The 17,505-nt window shown below is 53.1% G+C and overlaps 4 protein-coding genes across 4 annotated transcripts; 1 reads left to right on the forward strand and 3 right to left on the reverse strand.

Moving 5' to 3' along the window:
- Positions 1 to 1,777: 1,777 nt before the first annotated feature.
- Positions 1,778 to 3,533, reverse strand: NCS54_01072300 (MFS domain-containing protein; the record flags this gene model as incomplete). The annotated part of the gene is made up of 4 exons (XM_053156023.1): positions 1,778 to 2,032; positions 2,091 to 2,265; positions 2,380 to 3,170; positions 3,255 to 3,533. 4 exons carry the CDS (start codon positions 3,531 to 3,533, stop codon positions 1,778 to 1,780), a joined length of 1,500 nt encoding a protein of 499 aa, XP_053011998.1.
- Positions 3,534 to 10,974: 7,441 nt separating this feature from the next.
- Positions 10,975 to 12,568, forward strand: NCS54_01072400 (Hypothetical protein; the record flags this gene model as incomplete). Its single annotated transcript, XM_053156024.1, has 3 exons — positions 10,975 to 11,398; positions 11,453 to 11,554; positions 11,613 to 12,568. Exons 1-3 carry the CDS (start codon positions 11,032 to 11,034, stop codon positions 12,566 to 12,568), a joined length of 1,425 nt encoding a protein of 474 aa, XP_053011999.1. The 5' UTR covers positions 10,975 to 11,031.
- Positions 12,569 to 14,742: 2,174 nt separating this feature from the next.
- On the reverse strand, positions 14,743 to 15,453 carry NCS54_01072500 (VOC domain-containing protein; the record flags this gene model as incomplete). The annotated part of the gene is made up of 1 exon (XM_053156025.1): positions 14,743 to 15,453. The coding sequence occupies one exon, from the start codon at positions 15,451 to 15,453 to the stop codon at positions 14,743 to 14,745; it is 711 nt and encodes a 236-aa protein (XP_053012000.1).
- Positions 15,454 to 16,055: 602 nt separating this feature from the next.
- On the reverse strand, positions 16,056 to 17,357 carry NCS54_01072600 (2EXR domain-containing protein; the record flags this gene model as incomplete). Its single annotated transcript, XM_053156026.1, has 1 exon — positions 16,056 to 17,357. The coding sequence occupies one exon, from the start codon at positions 17,355 to 17,357 to the stop codon at positions 16,056 to 16,058; it is 1,302 nt and encodes a 433-aa protein (XP_053012001.1).
- Between the last annotated feature and the right edge of the window lie 148 nt (positions 17,358 to 17,505).

A 17,505-nucleotide genomic window follows, 5' to 3' on the forward strand; every position in this document is an offset into this window, starting at 1 on the left:
CAGGGGGGCAGGACACTCGGGCGTCTACGCTAGCTGAGTAATTTCCTTTCAAGTTGGAGAAACTAGAGGGTTTAAACATTGCGGGGAGTTGGAGTAGACAGGGCCGGGTTCAAGTTGGAGATGATACCTTGTACGTAATGAGCAACAGAAGGATTTTCCTTCACATTTTAATTGTGGTTCTTGTTACTTGACACGTGGTGAAAGAGCATCATTCACAGGAAATTTATGTGAGAGATATGTGAGAGATGTGACTTTTGCTGGAGCATAGCCGCTGATGGGCCATGACTCCAACTCTTACATGCTCGACAAAGTGCCCGCGAACCACCTAACCCACACGGTTTAGCTTCGCCGGCGGAATCAGCTGGGCCGGTCTACCAAACACCCCTTGCAATCGGCATCCAGGGTCGGCTAATGCAAAGGGGGGAAAGGCACATCTCGGCCACGTTTTCTTGGTGTGCGTCCCACACCAACAAGAGCCCATCAGGCCATGCAAGTTTCGGTGCCTACCGTCACGGGCTGATTTTCTGCTTTTGGAAGTAGGCACGCAGTTTGAAGAGGGGGAGAGACGGCCTGGAAGTTATTGTCCGGAGAGGAGAGAGAGGGTCGCCTCTAATCTCTGCCAAGACTGACGAATTGCTCGCTCATTGGTGCTGATATAATGGATTGCATCTGCCAAGATGGTAGACTTTGGTGTTGAGGCACTAGTCTCTGGAACCAAGCTCACAGAGTTTTCTGGAACATTGTGACATTGACTCTTGCCCCTGCCTGGCCAAGGATGAATATCCTGGGTTTGAAGCACCACATAACGCTCTCGGATTGAGTGAAATCGGCACGAATATCCGATATTCTGGCAACATAGTGAAACGCAGAAGATGTGTGCAATGCGACCCGGTGGCGAAACACATTATGAGATTGGCGGGCGCCTGAATCTATGCCAGGCAATTTAGGCTGTATCTTCTCCCTCTAGCAAATGACGGAGTGAGTGTTTGAGACGAGGAGAGCAAAATATCCGAGCCTAGCACCCTTTTGGTCACGCGGAGAGAGAAAAACAAGAAGCTCACAAGCATAAGATAAGCTCAAGCCAAGCTCAGCTAGTGTCGTCGATCATTAAGCGCTACGTACCCCAAACCCACGCTCCGGAGGCACAGTAAAGTCAAGCATGCCCCGTCTTCGTATTTTTCGGTGAAATTCCCCAGCATGCAGCTAGCACGGCAGAGGAGACGATATTGAGAACCCTTGTAAGGAGCGCCCAAAGGTTCCCCGGAGCGTGCTCTGTTTATGTGGTATGCCGTGCTCACTGTCGGGCTTACCCATGATAAGCAATCTGCGTCTCAGCTGCGCCTCTTATGCGTTAGCCCGTCGGTTTTTCGGGAGTTGAACCGCTGCAGCAGTAATGTATTGGAAGCCTGTGCGACAAGCCAGGGTTACGGCCCGGTGCAACGTCTGTGTTGTTAGCCTGGGAGAGAGTTTGGCAGATCAGAGTCATGAGCAACACTAGACAATCACAAGAGCAGAGAAGAAGAAACTGTTGAATGCCTCTAAATCATGACCGAGGTTCAATTTCAATTATCAAAAGCCTCAAAATTTGTAAGCCTTGTATCCCAATTCGCATGCATTTCCGTCCGTCTCGTCATCTCAGGAACCAATCCTCTATGGCCCAATCCCAACCGCCTCTTTATGCTTTTTCGCATTACCAAAGGCAGTGAGTCATATGTACAATTCCAAAGCGATATCCTGTAAGATGTTCTGCAAGATGTCGCGCCGCCAGCTTTGTCGCTTAGACGGTGTATCGGAAGAAGGTGGCGTTGTCGCCAGAGTCCTGCTCCAACTCCTTCTCGGCGCGGGTGTACTCATGGGGAGCCTTGTGGGTGCTGTCGCGGCGGGCGTTCTCGCGGCGGAGGTAGATGGTCATGAGGATGGAGAGGATGCAGCTCATGGTGGTAGTGCCAATGAGGGTAGCGTGGCCGGACTTGTAGTGAGGAGCATCGTCCTTGCGGTAGACAAAGCCAGAGACGGCACCACCGAGGTTACCCTGTTGATTCGTGTTAGTGAGACTGTGGCTTATGTAGTGCAGATGAGGATCAACTTACGAAGCCGACGTGCATGGCAATACCAACACCTCGCTTGAGGGAGCCACCGATGTTGTTGCCGTTCCAGGCGACACCCTGAGGAACGTTGGGGTAGATACCGCAGGTGATCATGAAGGCACCGAAGTACTTGGCACCGTTGGACTCGACAGCAGCAAGAATGACAAAGCCGACGATGCTGTAGACAGGAATGTTAGCTAATTGAGGCTTAAGATGGTCGCGCCAAGCCGGAGTCGGCTTCCGGGTCTGGGCCCTTGGCGATTTGGAGAGAATTGGAGAAGGGAGGACTTACGCGACGCAGCAGAAGAAGATCATGTAGATACCACGCTGACCGTGCTTATCAGCGGCGTAACCACCGGCGATGGTGAACAGGCAGGCGACGACATAGGGAGGGACAGTCATGAGCTGAGCCATCTCGTTGGTGTAGCCGAGACCCTTGACAATGGTGGGCAGGAAGATGGAGATGGAGTAGAGAGGGGTGTAGATGCCGATGGTGATGACCATGTGGACCCAGATCTTCCAGTCCTTGAGGGCATCACGGAAGAACTGCCACTTGAACTCATCAGAGAGAACGGATCGGTCCTCTTCGAGGCGGCGGACAACCTCCTTGCGCTCAGTGTCGTCGAGGAACTTGGCAGTGTCGGGGTAGTCGTACATGACGAAGAAGGCCATGACAGCGAAGCAGAAGGTGACGAGACCCTCGAGGATGAAGATCCAGGCCCAGCCGTCGAGACCACCAACACCGTCCATCTCCATGATACCACGGGCCAGGAGACCACCGAAGGCACCAGCAGCAGTGGCAGCGGAGAAGAAGATGGCCATGCGGAGACCGCACTCGTGGCGCTTGTACCACATGGTGATGTAGTAGGTGATACCGGGGAAGAGACCACCCTCAGCAAGACCGAGAGCCATGCGGGTAGCCAGGAGACCACCAAAGTTGTGGACAACACCCATGACACAGGTCATGGCAGACCAGATAATCATGATGAAGGGGATCCAGATAGAGGGGCGGAATCGCTTCATGGCCAGGTTGGATGGGATCTCAGCCGCGACATAGAAGGGGAAGAAGACGGACACGGCGATCTGTGGGGAAGCACATTGTTAATTCTCCGCGATGACATGGGGTTAAAGGACCCGAGAGGATGGGAAAGTTGATGCTGTACTCACATTGTAGTCCCACTTGCCAGTCATGCCCAGGGACTCCTCGAGACCGGCCAGCTTGGCATTGCCAATGTTGGCACGATCGAGGAAGGAAAGAAGGTAGAGAAGGGCGAGGAAGGGGAGGAGGTGGGTGTCCATCTTGCGGAGAAGACGCTTGGTGGACTTGACGTCAAAGACCTCATCGGAGGTGTTCTCGTGGAGAGAGACGGCCTTCTCATAGTCGACCTTTTCTGTGGACGAGTTGTCCTGGGCGGTAGCCGCAGTGTTCTTGTCGTGGTGAAGCATTGTGAAGATGCCCACTTGGGAGTGAGTGAAAGACAATGGAGAAGAAGAGGATTTGATGAATGGGAATTGTCCTCGAGGAAGTTGAGAGAAGAGGATGAGGCGGATGCTCTGGTCTGGAGATCTGGAGAAAAAACCTGGGGAAGAGTCCACCTTTTATGGATGATGGAAGATGAAAGGTTTTGACGATATGGATACTTGAGACCTGACTGTCTCTCCTTCCCCAGATCATCTTGGGGCCCGGTCTACGCCGGGGCCAACAACTAAAACCCCAGCTCTAGTCGACACGGTTGACATTGCCCACTTTCCCAAGCGCCTCCCCGGCCCCCCTTTGGACGCCTCGACTCTACGCACGAACGGCAGCTAGCATGGGTTGAGGCGAATAGCGTGTTCTAGGTGTGGTGTGTGTGGGTAAGAGAGAGGAGGAGGAGTTGGAGCAGACACTCAAGAGTCAACAAGGGTGTTGCCATGTCCCACCCCCAAGGCCCACACACCCTTACCGCTTCCCCATGTCTCCATATCTTACCCCATGCCTTAGTTGAACCCACAGACTGAGGGCTTCTCTCTCTCTCTCTCTCGCTTCCCCGCCTCAAGCCGGAGACCAATGGCCGGTCCCCAAACAGCAATGTGTGTGCCGTGGACGGGGGAACGCGACGAGAGGAGGCACTGCCAAGCAACGCCTGCTGAGGACCAGGCCCTTGTCGCCCACCCTTGTCCTCCAACACACACACGCACACATCTTGGTAAGAAGAGCCAGAGCCAGATTCTGTGCGAGATGGGGTCGGGCCCGTGCCTAAAGCCTCGCCGCAACTTTCGGTCTGCGTCTGGTTGCAGGGTGTGGTTGCGTAGTTGAAGTGAAGCTGTTGATTCTGCGCTTGTTTTCAAGGTCTCATTCGTGGGATGCCAAGGATATCATCATGCGAGACAAACGAAGAGAATTTTTTTCTTTTCTCGAGTCCATGAGTGGTTGCATGCGATGCGGATTCAGAACATGTCCGGTCTTGTCAATCATGTCAATCACTTGCGGAAAGATTGCGACATGGGAAGAAAAAAGCTTGACGAGTTCGCCCCTTGTTCGCCAAGTCGGTACTGACTCCCACGTATGGTTCGACATTTGAGAAAGGACCAAGGACATGGAGAGCGGCACGTTTCCGGTCCTTCACTCTGCTTTCGACCGCAACAGGGAAAATCCCCGTGCATCACAGACCAAGCATATCGGCCAAGCGATATGTCTACTCTTTTTGCCACACATGTGCTGCGGTGTGGCTTTCCCTTTTGCATCAGTATCAGTGTCAGCTTCACAATCCCCCTTCTGCAGTCATTAGCATGCATGTCGAAACACGGCCCCATTATTAGACAAGAGTTCCTCAAGGGTGGTTGAGCGATAGGGCCATTGTCGTCACCGATGAAGATAGTCACAGTCCCTCGTGGGCGCGCCCTCACGGTGAGCGACTCGTATCATGGCCGCCAGCTGAAGCCGAGGTGATGGCCTCATGTCGATGCCAGCGCACCCGTCATCTGGTACGAGCCCTGCCCATCTAGCCGCCCATCTCCCATCTCGCAGTATTTTTCCGCCCCTGTAGCCGTGCCACCCCTCCGCGACCAAGCTTTTTTGGCCCTCCCCCCAGAGACGTCACCTTCCAGACGTCACCTTTGACCGAGACCTGTGTGTCTGTACATGGCCAGATGAGGCGTTTGGCTCCCCCGTCCGTGACGACGGGTCTCGTGGCTGCTTGCCGCGAAGGGGCGGATTTACATGCTCAGAGTTGCATGGGGACACATGGCAGCGCATCCTCTACGACGTAAAAGATGCTGCATATAGGCACAGTTGAGCGTATTCCCACGTGTAGAACTCTTGGTATCCCTGTGTCGTGCAGCGCTCGGCGGGCGGGAAGGAGGGCAGCAATCCGTAGATACCGCTGCTTGTGACGCTGGGCCCAGGCATCTGGAAGATGGTACGAGGTGGCATGTTGATCCCCTTGACAGCTTCTGCCAAGGTGGGAGTTCAAGTTGTCAAGCAATGCCCAGGACGTGCCCAGAAGATGCCCAGCAGATGCCCAGACACAAGTCCAGATTCGAGATCTTGGAAAACCGCCGCGCTCCTTGCTCTGCCGCGCTCTGGCCAAGCTTTTTCCTGCGCTTCTACGTAGTAGCCTCACTGCAACACAGCGGAAACGCGAAAAGAGCCTCAACCGCAAAGCTACACCATGGTCGGGGGCATGCCTTAACGGCTTCGGCTATCTTGACAGCCGTAGCCAACATCGGGCGGATGGAAGCTCTCTCTTTTCGACCTAGGGCGCCGGGTACCCCTCGCTTGGCGTCAAACAGATTGTCCCAAGGGAAAAGTCTGTTCTCACGCAGCGGGCGGCGCGATCGCCGAGGGAAGTGGGCGCCACCACATGGGAAACACGCGGCGAAGGACCTTAGTGTCTTGTGAAGGAGGGAGCATGAGGGGAATGTGAAAGTTGGAGGGAGGTGTGAGTGAATAAGCATAAAGGAAAGGCTAGAGAGTAGTCGGAGAGGGTGAGAGGAGACGAGGAGAAATGGAGGTGAGGAAGATGAGAGAGAGTGGCAGAGGTTGGTTGGTGCTTTGGGGGATCTTGGTAAGCCCAATCTCCTACCCCAGGCTTGGCGTGCGAGATGAGATTGGCCGGGGACCAATTTTGCGGGGGAAACCCACTGAAACCTGAAGATGCAAGCATCCCAACTCCAATCCAATCAATGATGAAGGATTAAATGCAGTCCTGGAGACAGAGAGAGCCAGCCCTGTTCGTGCAGCCTGTGCCGCTCAAGGAGGACCCCAGTTCGGGGCTGAGCCCAGCGCCCCCAGAGCCCCGCACGATGCCTGGGCTCCCAGTGGTTCAGCGCCTGGAGGCCTGATGCGTCAGTGGACCTGACCACTGCTGGGACCTACCACTCAAAAACCAAGGTCAGCAGGCAGAGATAGAATGCAATCATGCTCCCACTTGCCCCAGACCCCGTAGAATCCCGGGTCCGTGAAAGGAAAATCCGGGGTCGAGAGAGATTTATTGAGAGATTCCGGGGAAAGGGGGCAAAACAAAGATTCCGGGGAAGCCCTGGGTCTGGATGTGCCGGCTTGGCCTGGAACCTGCTTTCGTCCTTGTACTTTTTGAATGCTTCTGCTATTTTGCATATGACGATGGCTTCACATACACTGAACAGAGGCAAGCCACCCTGTAGAGCTCCGCACGTCCGCAGCTTCTTCCTCGGTAATGACCAGGTCAGAGTAGCATTTTTTTTCTCCAAAGGACCTCCTTTCTCCTCAGCGCTCTGGTCTTTTTCCTCGCCCTCCATCTTCCCCCCCCAAAGCTGCAAGCGGGGAAAAGTAAAAACAAGGTTTACGTACAAAGAATTCTCCCCCAAAATCCAAGGCCAAAAGCTCTGAAAAGGGGGGGGAAGACAAAACAGGGCAACAGAAGGCGAAAAAGATGGAGGGTACAAGGGCCCCCGCCCGTTGACGCAGCGCCCGACAAGGTACCTTGTGTCTGAGCGGGCCGGTCTTTGCTTTTTTTGTTGAGTGAAAAGCGGAGACAAAAACTCCAAAGGGACCCAATCTTGGGTCATCACATTGCGTCTTCTCCTCATTTGCCGTCGTATTAAGGTGGTTCAATAAGGTGGAAGATAAGGTTAAATGTCCCCACTGGCTCTCTCTCTCTCCACCGCTCTTTGTATCTAATCAAGAGGTGAGGAGGAGAGATAGAGGGCATGTTTATCGAGTCAAGTAGTGATAAAAGATACGGTCGTCAAGATACGAGACATTGGATGCCATGCATCTTCATTCTCTGATCCAAGATCTCGTCGCGCACATGCTCCAGACTGCCTGGTCTCTCTCGCGCCCGTGCCCGTGCCAACCGTGTCTTGCTTGTCTCGCTCCCAGCTCCAGATGGGGGGAAACCACCACCACTACCATGTCGACACAGGGACACCAGGTCACGCCTCCATATCATGCGGGCCGGGTCGGTGGGTACAATGGTCTGACGATGAGTCAAGTACCGGGCCCCGAAATCTCTGCCCATCTGGCGCGCAGCATCTGGCCATGTGCAATCTGCATCTACATCTTGAATCTCACCCCTTCGGTATCTCTCTCCACTACTCCGCACTCTTATTTTACCCCAGGCCTACCGGCATCCCATTCCCGGGTCTCCTCTTTATGCAGCCCTTTTGTGGGTACGAGGGCGCGCACATGTAATCCCGGTTCACGCGCGCGGCCGCGAGCCTGCACTGGAGACCGGTCGAGGCGCCTCTTTTGGGTCGTTTGTGTCTTGGCATTACCTCGATGGTTTGGATAACGAGTGCGTAAACTGTCCTGCCTGACTCTTGAGTGGCCGACCATCGGGGTGTTTCTGACTCTTGACGATTTTTGCCTCTGAGAAGTGATCCTCACAATATGGCATCATCAGGACTGATAGTGCGCTATTGTATGCTCAGATCATCTACAACCCAGCCTATGAGAACCCCAGATGCCCTGAAAAAGATGTGCCCGCATAACCACGTTTCACAGCCCCCCATCCCTCTCATGGATTGCTGCCAACCTGCAAAATCTCTTGTTGACTTGAGATGCACTGCTACCCTACATTGTAGATATCGGCCTCAAAGCTCGGGTTCCGTCGTCTGTCCGTTCATGGTAAATTCCGCCCATGCCACACGCACAGACTCAACGTCTCATCCGCATGCCGTCTTGGCAATATCCCGTCATGTTTCGGACGCTCTACTCACTCAGTACCCTCCATGATTAGACGCTTGTGGGCTTCCATCCTTCTTTATTCCTTCTCTTTTGCATGCAGCTAGGCAGCCTCGGACAGAGGGATGGCGCCGCCACCTTTTTTTGGAGTTGGATGTCCCAATGCGCGTCGATGCATTGCAAGTTGACTCTTTGCACATGAGCAACGTGGCCAAGGCATGGCCTGCGATGCGCCTACGATCTGCCTGCTTAGCTCAGGGCGCATCAACCATTTTGTTGTGTTGTTGTCGAGATAAGCCTACACACCATCAACATCTTACAAGGATGCATCATTCCTCGCGTGTGCGCAAGTCCATGTCCACGTTTCTGGCATGTGTCCTCTGCAGATGGATGGATGGGCGAACGAACACGAATGTCCGTGTGTGTGTGGATGCTGTCGTTCGCCGCTCTCGTTTCTTTTTCCTTCTCTCTCGGTGCCGAAGCGATGTCTTGAATCGAACGATTGTTCAACCTTGATGATATCCTATCCCAAAGTAACCCTGCCAGTGTATTACTGAAATTGGAGTCGTTCCCAGCAGCTTGGTCTTGGCCCTGATCCGAAGGAGCCGGTGCGCCTATGGCCTGAGACAACTCGACAAGGCGGGTGATCAAAGAAAAGCGAAATCTAGATTTTGCGGAGGACCTCGTTTGTCCAGCCGCCTCCGGGAAATTTCCCCCAAGTCGGTTAGTTTGGGCCCTGGGTTGTTGAGAGATTGGATTGCGTCTCGAACTTCCCCCTCTTTCTTTTCTCCTCTGGGCGCAAACTGCGGTCAACCAAAGATTCCCTCCCCTGCACACCAACTCCCTCTCCGCCTTTTTCTCATCTCCCCCTCCTTTTCTCTCCTCACTCGTTAGCTCAAAGCCACCCCCAAACCCCTAGGGAGACCCCGTTAGTCTTTCTCCTCCTCTCGCTAGTTGGCTTCCTCAACCCATACCCCCAAGACAAGGCATGGTTTTCAGCTCGCACATGGCCGTCAGCCTCTCACAGGCTGGGGGGGTTGCCACCCGTTCCTAGGCTGATGTCCTGTGCTCTGTGCTCTCCCTGAGTTATTATCTCGCTGGCATTTTTAGTGGCAGATGTCTAAATCTTAAGTCATGTCCCGCGGCTACTCTGCCAGCCCTGCCTCGTAGACATGCTCTGTCGGACCTTGGCTATGTTCGGTTGCAGCTCCCCAATCATGGTTGATATAGACGGAGACATGGAGCATTCCCACAGGCATTTTCGGTCCAGTTTCGGTTCATCCTTTGTCTTGATACTCCTGACTCTAGACTACGCCGTCTATGACGATCCCCTCCTCGGTGAAGCTCCGATACACATCGTCCTAACGAGAAATTCAACTTCCGGACGGTCTCAGCCATTCACAGGGCCTGCTGCATCATCGATATGCGCCCCATGCGGCGGCTTGGTTGGATGTTGGGGTGCACCGATTAGAGGTCGGGGAAGCGTCGAGGGCGAGTCCGGGGGGAACAGTCTGGAACTAACTCGACAAGTGTCGAGATGCAGACTATCTGCTGCCCCAAACTCTTCCCCGGACTGAGCGGCATCAAGCGGATAGCGGCCCAAGCGAGAGGGGGTTGCGCTTCTGCTGAAGGAGGGCCACAATGGGACGATCCCTCCTAGAGGCAGCCAACAAACCAAGGAACCTCGTCGAGACGCAGCAAGCCCCCCTCCCCAATAGTCAATCATCTTGACGAGACGCCTCCACACCATCTGCTGCGACATGGGGGATGCAGGTCTGGCCCTCAGGCCTCGTCAGGCTCTGGGTACTTGGCGATGCCGACGCAAGAGCGCCAAAAACCCAATAGCGGTTACATTTGCCTCCATCGCGTTGCGCTGAGGCCGTCCACACACACCGGCTTCATGAACGCCGGTGGCGACCATGTGGAGAAACGGCTTTTGCCTTTGTTGGAAAATCTTGTCTGATTCCAAAGTGATAATCTTATCGACCAGTGTCGGTGTGTCATTTTGATAACCTAGGAGAATCGAGCATCGCGAGGAGGACATGGATATCCGGCTGGAGACGCCTCTGTGAGGTTTTACCGGGGGCCAAGTTGGCGGCTAAGGCTGGGTGATTACCGTGGTAGTCCTCGGAATAGCGTCTATCTGGGCCGAGGATATGTCTCAGGGGCCCGCTGAGGGAATTCTCAGACTGCTCCAGGTTTGAGAGCTTTCCTCCTCTTTCACCATGTCGATATGATCAAGGGATTCTCGTCTTCTGTCGCGTTTTGGAGGGTTTGATTGTTGTTGTTGGTATTGTTGTGTTGTCGGGTTGTCCATGTTAGCCATGATGACCAAGAATCAATATGCCACAAAGTCCCTAATAACTTGAGGCTTTATTTGATGGAAGAAATTCGACTGACAGATACGAGAAAAACAGTCTTTCATTCACCCAGACTATCCAGGAAACCGATCGAGACTGGATTTCAACTCAAGCCCTTCGTGTCCTCGTCGTCGCTGCCGATGCTGAACTCGTCTATCGATCGACCTCACACCCCTTCATCATCAAACTTGGTTGTTCTATCATTACTATTCATGTTCCTTTTAATTTCTATATGATTATTTTCAACTGTATCATCATGTTGGCGATGGTTGATCATCATGATGGCTCTCACTCTGTCCGTTCCACAGTATCGGCGTTTACGGACTTTAACGCGTTTCGCCACAATCTCACCGCCGCGCCTCGTCATCCTCCTCCATGAACGTCAACATCACACCACGTCCCTCATCTCTCTCTTCTCTGTAACCGAACTCACGTGGTCATGAAGTTCCACTTTGTCGATAGCCATGCAGCAAGCGATCCCGGCTCCCGCAAGGCCATCCGCCGTCATGTCATGAAGGGCAAGAACTTGGGGCGGACTATCCAAGGTCGCGGGCGTAAGCATGCTGCGGCGCAAGAGCCAAAGATCTTTGAAGGTGTACAGAAGAAGGAGAAGCTTGAGGAACTTGTCGTTGCTAGACGGGAGCGAGATGTACGCGTCGATAGTGATGGCAGCACGTTGATCTTTCCAGAGATAGTGCCCCATGATGTGCTGGGCTCGCCATCGAGCCCGTTCGCTGGGGAAGAGTATACATACTTTGCCTTTCCTATCCAGTTTACCCAGTCGATGAGATACATGGTGTATCAATGTAAGCATCCAGCACCTCGCTCTTTGGCTGAACAACCACTGATCTATAGAGTAGTCCACACAGCAGTCTGCGATGCCATCTATCCCTCATTCTTTTGTTCTCGAACAGAACAAGTTGGGTCACCATGGTTTAAATACATGGTTTCTGACCAAGCTTGTACGTTGTTTCCAGTCTTGTCACCTGAAGTCGCTTTCTAATGGTAGAACTTTCATAGTCCTTCACTGCTTGCTCGCTATGGTGGCAACCTACCTCAACCTCTTCCGCAAACCAGATTGCGAACCTCTCGAAGCCACACGCCATTTCTCACAAACCCTTCGTCTCATCAACCCCAAGCTTATGCAACCTACGCCTCCGCAAGATTCAACCATCGCCATCATTGTCTCCCTTGCCATCCATTCCAAACTCATCCGAGATCCACCCAAGTGCTCCATGCATCTGGACGGTCTTCAACGCCTCGTCGATCTACGGGGTGGACTGTCAGAAATCAGCGAATCTAATCGTGCACTTCTGCACAAGATACTTCGCACTGATATCGAACTCGCCATTTCCCTGGGTGCACGCACACGGTACGGAGTCAGAGGACTCACTGCGGCAACTCCCGGCCCTACAGCTGCGAGGATCCTCAGGTATCCTCTGAACCAGATGTGCGAGCCACTACGGCACATGACACGAGAGATGCTGGCTCTGTGCCGACAGCCTGGAAAGGCTAAGATGGTAGCTCTGCAGTACCAGGACATCTTGATCTGGCTGTGGCAGCGCCTGATAGACTTTGCACCGCTGAGTGAGAAGAGACCCCTCGATCCGCTCGATGATATGTGGCATCTGGGCCTCTTGACTTTCTTGGCTACTATAACATGGCCAACGAGTTTCCTGCGAGGTCTCAACTGTGGGCTCTTGCAAAAATTGCTTCGAGAGCGTATTGATAGCAAAGTCTTGCTTGAGAGAGGCGATGATTACCGAGCCTTATGGTTTTGGATCGTCTTTGTCTACGCTATGCTGTTACCCGAAGATAACTATGAGCAACTTCCTGTCCAGAAAATACGAGAGATGGCAGAGGAGTTGAATATCGGGACATGGGAGGAGGTCAAGGTGGCCTTTCGACCGTTTCCATGGATTGGAATTCTCCATGACGCACCTGGAAAGAACCTATGGGAGTTGATCAACGACTGATCTGGAACGCATTTAAAGGTTAAGGAACGGCTTTCTAAACATCTCGGACTACAAAAAATCGGGACGAAACCTTTGCGGTCGAGTTAAACCAGCTGGGTCCCATTGGATATCTTGCTGCATTACTCATGCGTTTTACGCACGCAAATCCGGGCTCACATCTAACCGGAAGTTCCTTCCCTAGTCGGTATTCCCATGGGACGGCATGACCGGGTGCATGATTGTGTTTCTCCTGCGCTCCCGCACTTCTTCTTGACACTCTTTCTCTGTTGACTTGAATTTGCATAGTTTGACGGCTTGGAGAGCTCTGCTGGAATACGAGAGTCTGCTAGCTGTTGTGCTTGCTCTTTGGAGAGGCGCCTCAGCTCCTACAACCCTAGGCTTTGCGTCGCGGCGACCGTATCTTGTCCGTCTGCATGAACTGGCTATCTCAAGGTCCCTTTGACAAGGCCGGGAACATGCCATGGAACAAGCGCGTTGCAGTCCCTCGCATTGGTCTGGACACTGGAAGATCTGACTTGATTGTGCTCGTCAAGTTTGTTCTCTGATGTCCGGCTTCTTTGCTTGTAGCACATGTTGGGAAGGTTAATATCCTGGCCTTCTGGGCTGGGCCGAATTGAATAGGCCCAGAAGACTCGACATGCAAAGGCTCGACATGAGGAGAGTTCTTGAGCTTGTCTTCATAGTATGCGCTGCTTTGGGATGGTGGGTATGCTGCCTGGCTGGGCTGAGCCACGACGCTTCAGTGTTCGTTGAGGAGCGAGAGTCAGCGGGAGCCAGGAGCTCGCTATGTAAAGACATGGACGCACTCGAGTAAGAAACGTGGACTTGTCGTGGTCCATGATAGCGAGTGAGAAAGAACTCAAGTCTGGAAGATGGGTGTAGTAAGCCCCTTCAAGATCACATCCCTACACCACCGGTGCCCTTCTGTTGGGAGTTGGGGCATTGAATTCCTCGGGGAACTCATGAAAATGCCCTCCAGCTCGGCGCTGGACCTGGAAGGTGCACACTGGGCGCCTTGTTTTGCATTGTGTAGATACTGTCACTCCCCTAAGATTCAACTCGAACCAGATGGCGAATTGGTTCTCTTCGTCGTCGTCTGGCGTGCCGGGGAAGGGGAGCATGGGGGTCAAGACGTGGTATGTGGGCTTTTCGATCGTGTCTATAAACGGCGTCAATTCTTCCCAAAGCCCCCAAAACGACGGCATGCACAAACTGGGGGGATAGGTTATGGTGTTTTTCGGCATTGGATTTTACTGCCGGCATGAGCCAATAACTGCGTTCGTTGTTATTGTAGCTAATGACTTGTTTTAAAAGCTTCGCCAATTTCACAATGCACAAACTGGGGGTCATGGGCCCGCTATCAGTTGTAGAAGACGAGCTTTGACAACGACGTCGAGGGCATTGAAGAGAATCGCTTGGCCGAACCCTGGCTTACAATTCCAGATAACAATGCAATGCCGAAAGACGACTACTAACTGCACTGTAAGAACCATGAGCTTGGCATATTTTATCCCAAAATCCCAGGCACGGACGCAGTTCTTTCATGCAGAAGGAATATGTATGGCCCGTTAGCAGGTATGAAGGGGCCCCCAAGGATTCGGCTAGCTTAGCCGAAACATAAATCCTTCATCCTCACTTGTGAACCCTTTCATTTGGGCCTGCGCGGCACATTTGGCGGCACGCCAGCATCCGCTTTTCTTGCCTTCAGAGACTTGGCGTGCTTCAGATGTGACAACCTCGTCCCTCGTCCATGGCCCTTCCTGAAAGACTGGCTTACGAAATATTGGGTAAAAAGTCAAGCCAAAAAGATTGTTTGAGGGCCTGGCCAGTGGAGAATGGTGGAAATGGATGTCTGCGGAGTAAGATGGGTCTTGTTTCCTAGTCTCTTGCTGCTTCATATCCATTGTCACTTGGAGAGTTTTTAGAAGAAGAGTATTAGGGACATGACTTTGACTTGTTTGATGAGATGATACTTTCACGAACTACACGTAGATCATCGAAATAAGTCGTTAAAACTCGAAGCATAACAAACAATTCATCAAATTCTACCAAATATGTCCGCCTAAAGAAGTTAAATACATTGGACACAAACCACCCTGTGCCCCTCAAAAGTTTTCAACATGTACATCATGTAAATAGTTAATGTCATCCCAAGAGCTCCTAGTGGTAGGCCGCTAGTTCTGGGGCTGCAGCTCGACCAGGTTTCCATCGGGGTCAGTCACGTAGATGAGGGGCGAGTTCAACTGGCTCAGGGTCTTGATCAGAGCAGCCTGCTCCACAGGCTTAAGCTGTGCCACGACAGCTGGGGAAAGGCTGGTCGCGTTGCCAATCTCAGTACCGAAGGACAGTGGTTCTCCTGTGCGCTTGAGGACTCTGACATCGGGGAATGTGTCGAGGCGTGCCTGGGCGGCTTCGATGTCGGGGACGATCATGCCAACGTGACCAAAGGTGTTGGGATGCTCGCCGGATGAGGGGAGGTAGTTGTCTGGCACGTCGATGTGGATGAGTTCGAGGAGACCTTGGGCATTGTTCTTCTCTCGGTTGAGCTCCAATGCGGTCTGGTAGCCTGTTCCGTTCTTGCCGCCGTGGCTGTAGCCCATGTAGGCGATGGTGTAGCTCTCTGTGACCTCGAGGTGGAAGAGCTCGCGGAGGCCAAAGACGCGAGAGTAGAAGTCCATGCTGGCTGTCAGGTTTCTGACGTTGAGGCACAGGTGGTTGATGTTGTAGCCAATCGTGGCGGGATCAGAGGCGGCATCACTGCCGAGGTGGTTCTTGGGGTATTCTGAGGTGTCATTGTCGGCTCTTTCGATGGGGCCGCATCCTAGGGTTTGGGAAGCGAGGAGAGGGAGGAGAGCCCAAGAGGACTTGAAGGAGAATTGGACCATGGTGTATGTGTTGGAGTGTAAGTGAATGTGAGAGTTGATGAGGATGAGTTGATTGACTTACCTGCCAAGCTGGAGACATCTTGAGGTTTATATGCACAATCGATTCGAGCCATGACTTACAATTCACTCGCCCATCTACGAAAGCAACGTCAGCCTCTTCCCTGCCCGCTTCCTTGGTGTATCTGATGCGACACTGGCCTGCAGAGCCCTGTGGGGTCGATCGACGCTCGGCCGACGAGTCGCGGGGCGGGGCGAGGGGCGAGCGACCTCGCGAACCGCGACAGCGAAGGGACGGGGCCTCGCTATAGGGCTGGATGAGGTTAATTGCAGGGACGACATGGCGAATCCTTCCTGTGCTTGTTGGTACCGGACCCAACTGCTTGGGAGTCGTGTCATTTAATCCTGCCTGTCATCGGGTGGACCGGCAATTGAGGCGGTGAATTTTGGTCAAGAAGGATTGAGATTGAGATTTATGCCACATTCTTTGGATCGAGGATCCTTATGCGAAGCTGTTCCAACTGACTAATCCTCTAACAAACTACACATACTTGCCCCTTCTCTTATTCAGCTGCCTTTGCCTCTGCAGACTTATCTAGCCACGACTAAGCAATATCATCTGCCCGACCGCAAACCTTGCACGACGAATCTCTAGGGCATACAATCGCATCCGACAACCTTGGTCGAAGTGTCTTGCCCGGCGCAGCCTGGCACGCCAGAACTCGCAGTCGACGATACCCATCTATCTCCAAGTATCCATATCCAGACTTGGCCAACAGCTTAAAGAAGTCAAATGCTGCGTACCTAGCGGCTCGGGATTCGTAGCCCGATGTGTCAATGTACCATTTGTCCCTGTCATCCGGCTTCGCCTCAATGAGCACCAATTCGTTGGAGCGAAAGATTGCTCGCTCCTGACCGTCAGATGAACGCAACACAGACTCCCCAGACAAAATCTCACGGCTTGCGTAGTCTGGATCAATAGGTCGAAGTCTGTAGTCGATGAACCACAGCGTTCTCTTTGCGTGGTGATGGAATAGCTCCATCATGTAGCTCAAACGCATGGCGTTCCACTCCACGTCTGGTCGCCGAAGGTGCGTGCTGGCTGGGAGCCATTGATCGAACATGTAGGGGTCATAGTCGATGGCGATGTTGGGTCCCAAGAAGCTCGGGTTTGCCACCAAATCCCCATCCTCGGACTCTTCCATGCAAGCTGGGAAATCGGGAGTAGAGCGTCGGATGTAGTATCGGAGGCTTTGGAGCCAGTCCAGAGAGCCCAAGTGCCGGGAGTCCAAACAGAAAAGGTCCATGTCGTGATTTATCGTGATGTGGATGTACTCACCGTCGTGGTTCTTGTACGACGCCGTGTGAGTAGCACCCTTCTGTTGGTTGTAGTCGCCGCAGGTCGCGAGACGCTCTGGAGCATTTTCGCATTGAGCCTCTGACCACCACTCGTTCTTCGTGAAACGTCTTTCCATGGCGGCCCGCGAGGCCTTGCAGGCCATCCACAGGCCGCTATCTAAAGCGTAGACAGAGTCGTTAGGACCGCCGTCTAAGGCGTCATATGGTATGGCGAGGGTACAGCTGCCTGGAACGAGAAACCTGGGCGAAGCCGGTTCATGGAAGACACCATCTTCTTTCTCTCCTTCAGACGAGCCCCTCTGTTCACCAGCTGAATTCTCATCATCTTGTGTGTGCTCGTCCAAGTTGTGATCTTCTGTGGAAGTGATACCAAAACTAGTAAAGTCCAGAAGATGACCCGAGAAATTGTGCTCTGGCTCCTGGGACCCCAAGACCATGAACCGGTGCACATGCCTCGTGCCTGGCACTGGGCGCACAGCAGCGTCCCAAATCAAGTCCTGGATCTCCTTGGGGAGGCTGGGGAAGAGGTGAAATGTATCAGACGCCATGATCAGGGACAAGCGTAGAGATATTGGAAGATGACTGGGGATGACGGATTCATTACTGTCAATGACATGATTGTAGTTGCAGCCTCAAATACGTCACGTGAGACTCAGAGGTCTTTCCGCATGTAAGATGACATCCTTGCCTGTGGCC

Source organism: Fusarium falciforme, chromosome 8 (genome assembly GCF_026873545.1).
Source record: "Fusarium falciforme chromosome 8, complete sequence".
In the NCBI taxonomy this organism is placed as follows: Eukaryota; Fungi; Ascomycota; class Sordariomycetes; order Hypocreales; family Nectriaceae; genus Fusarium; species Fusarium falciforme.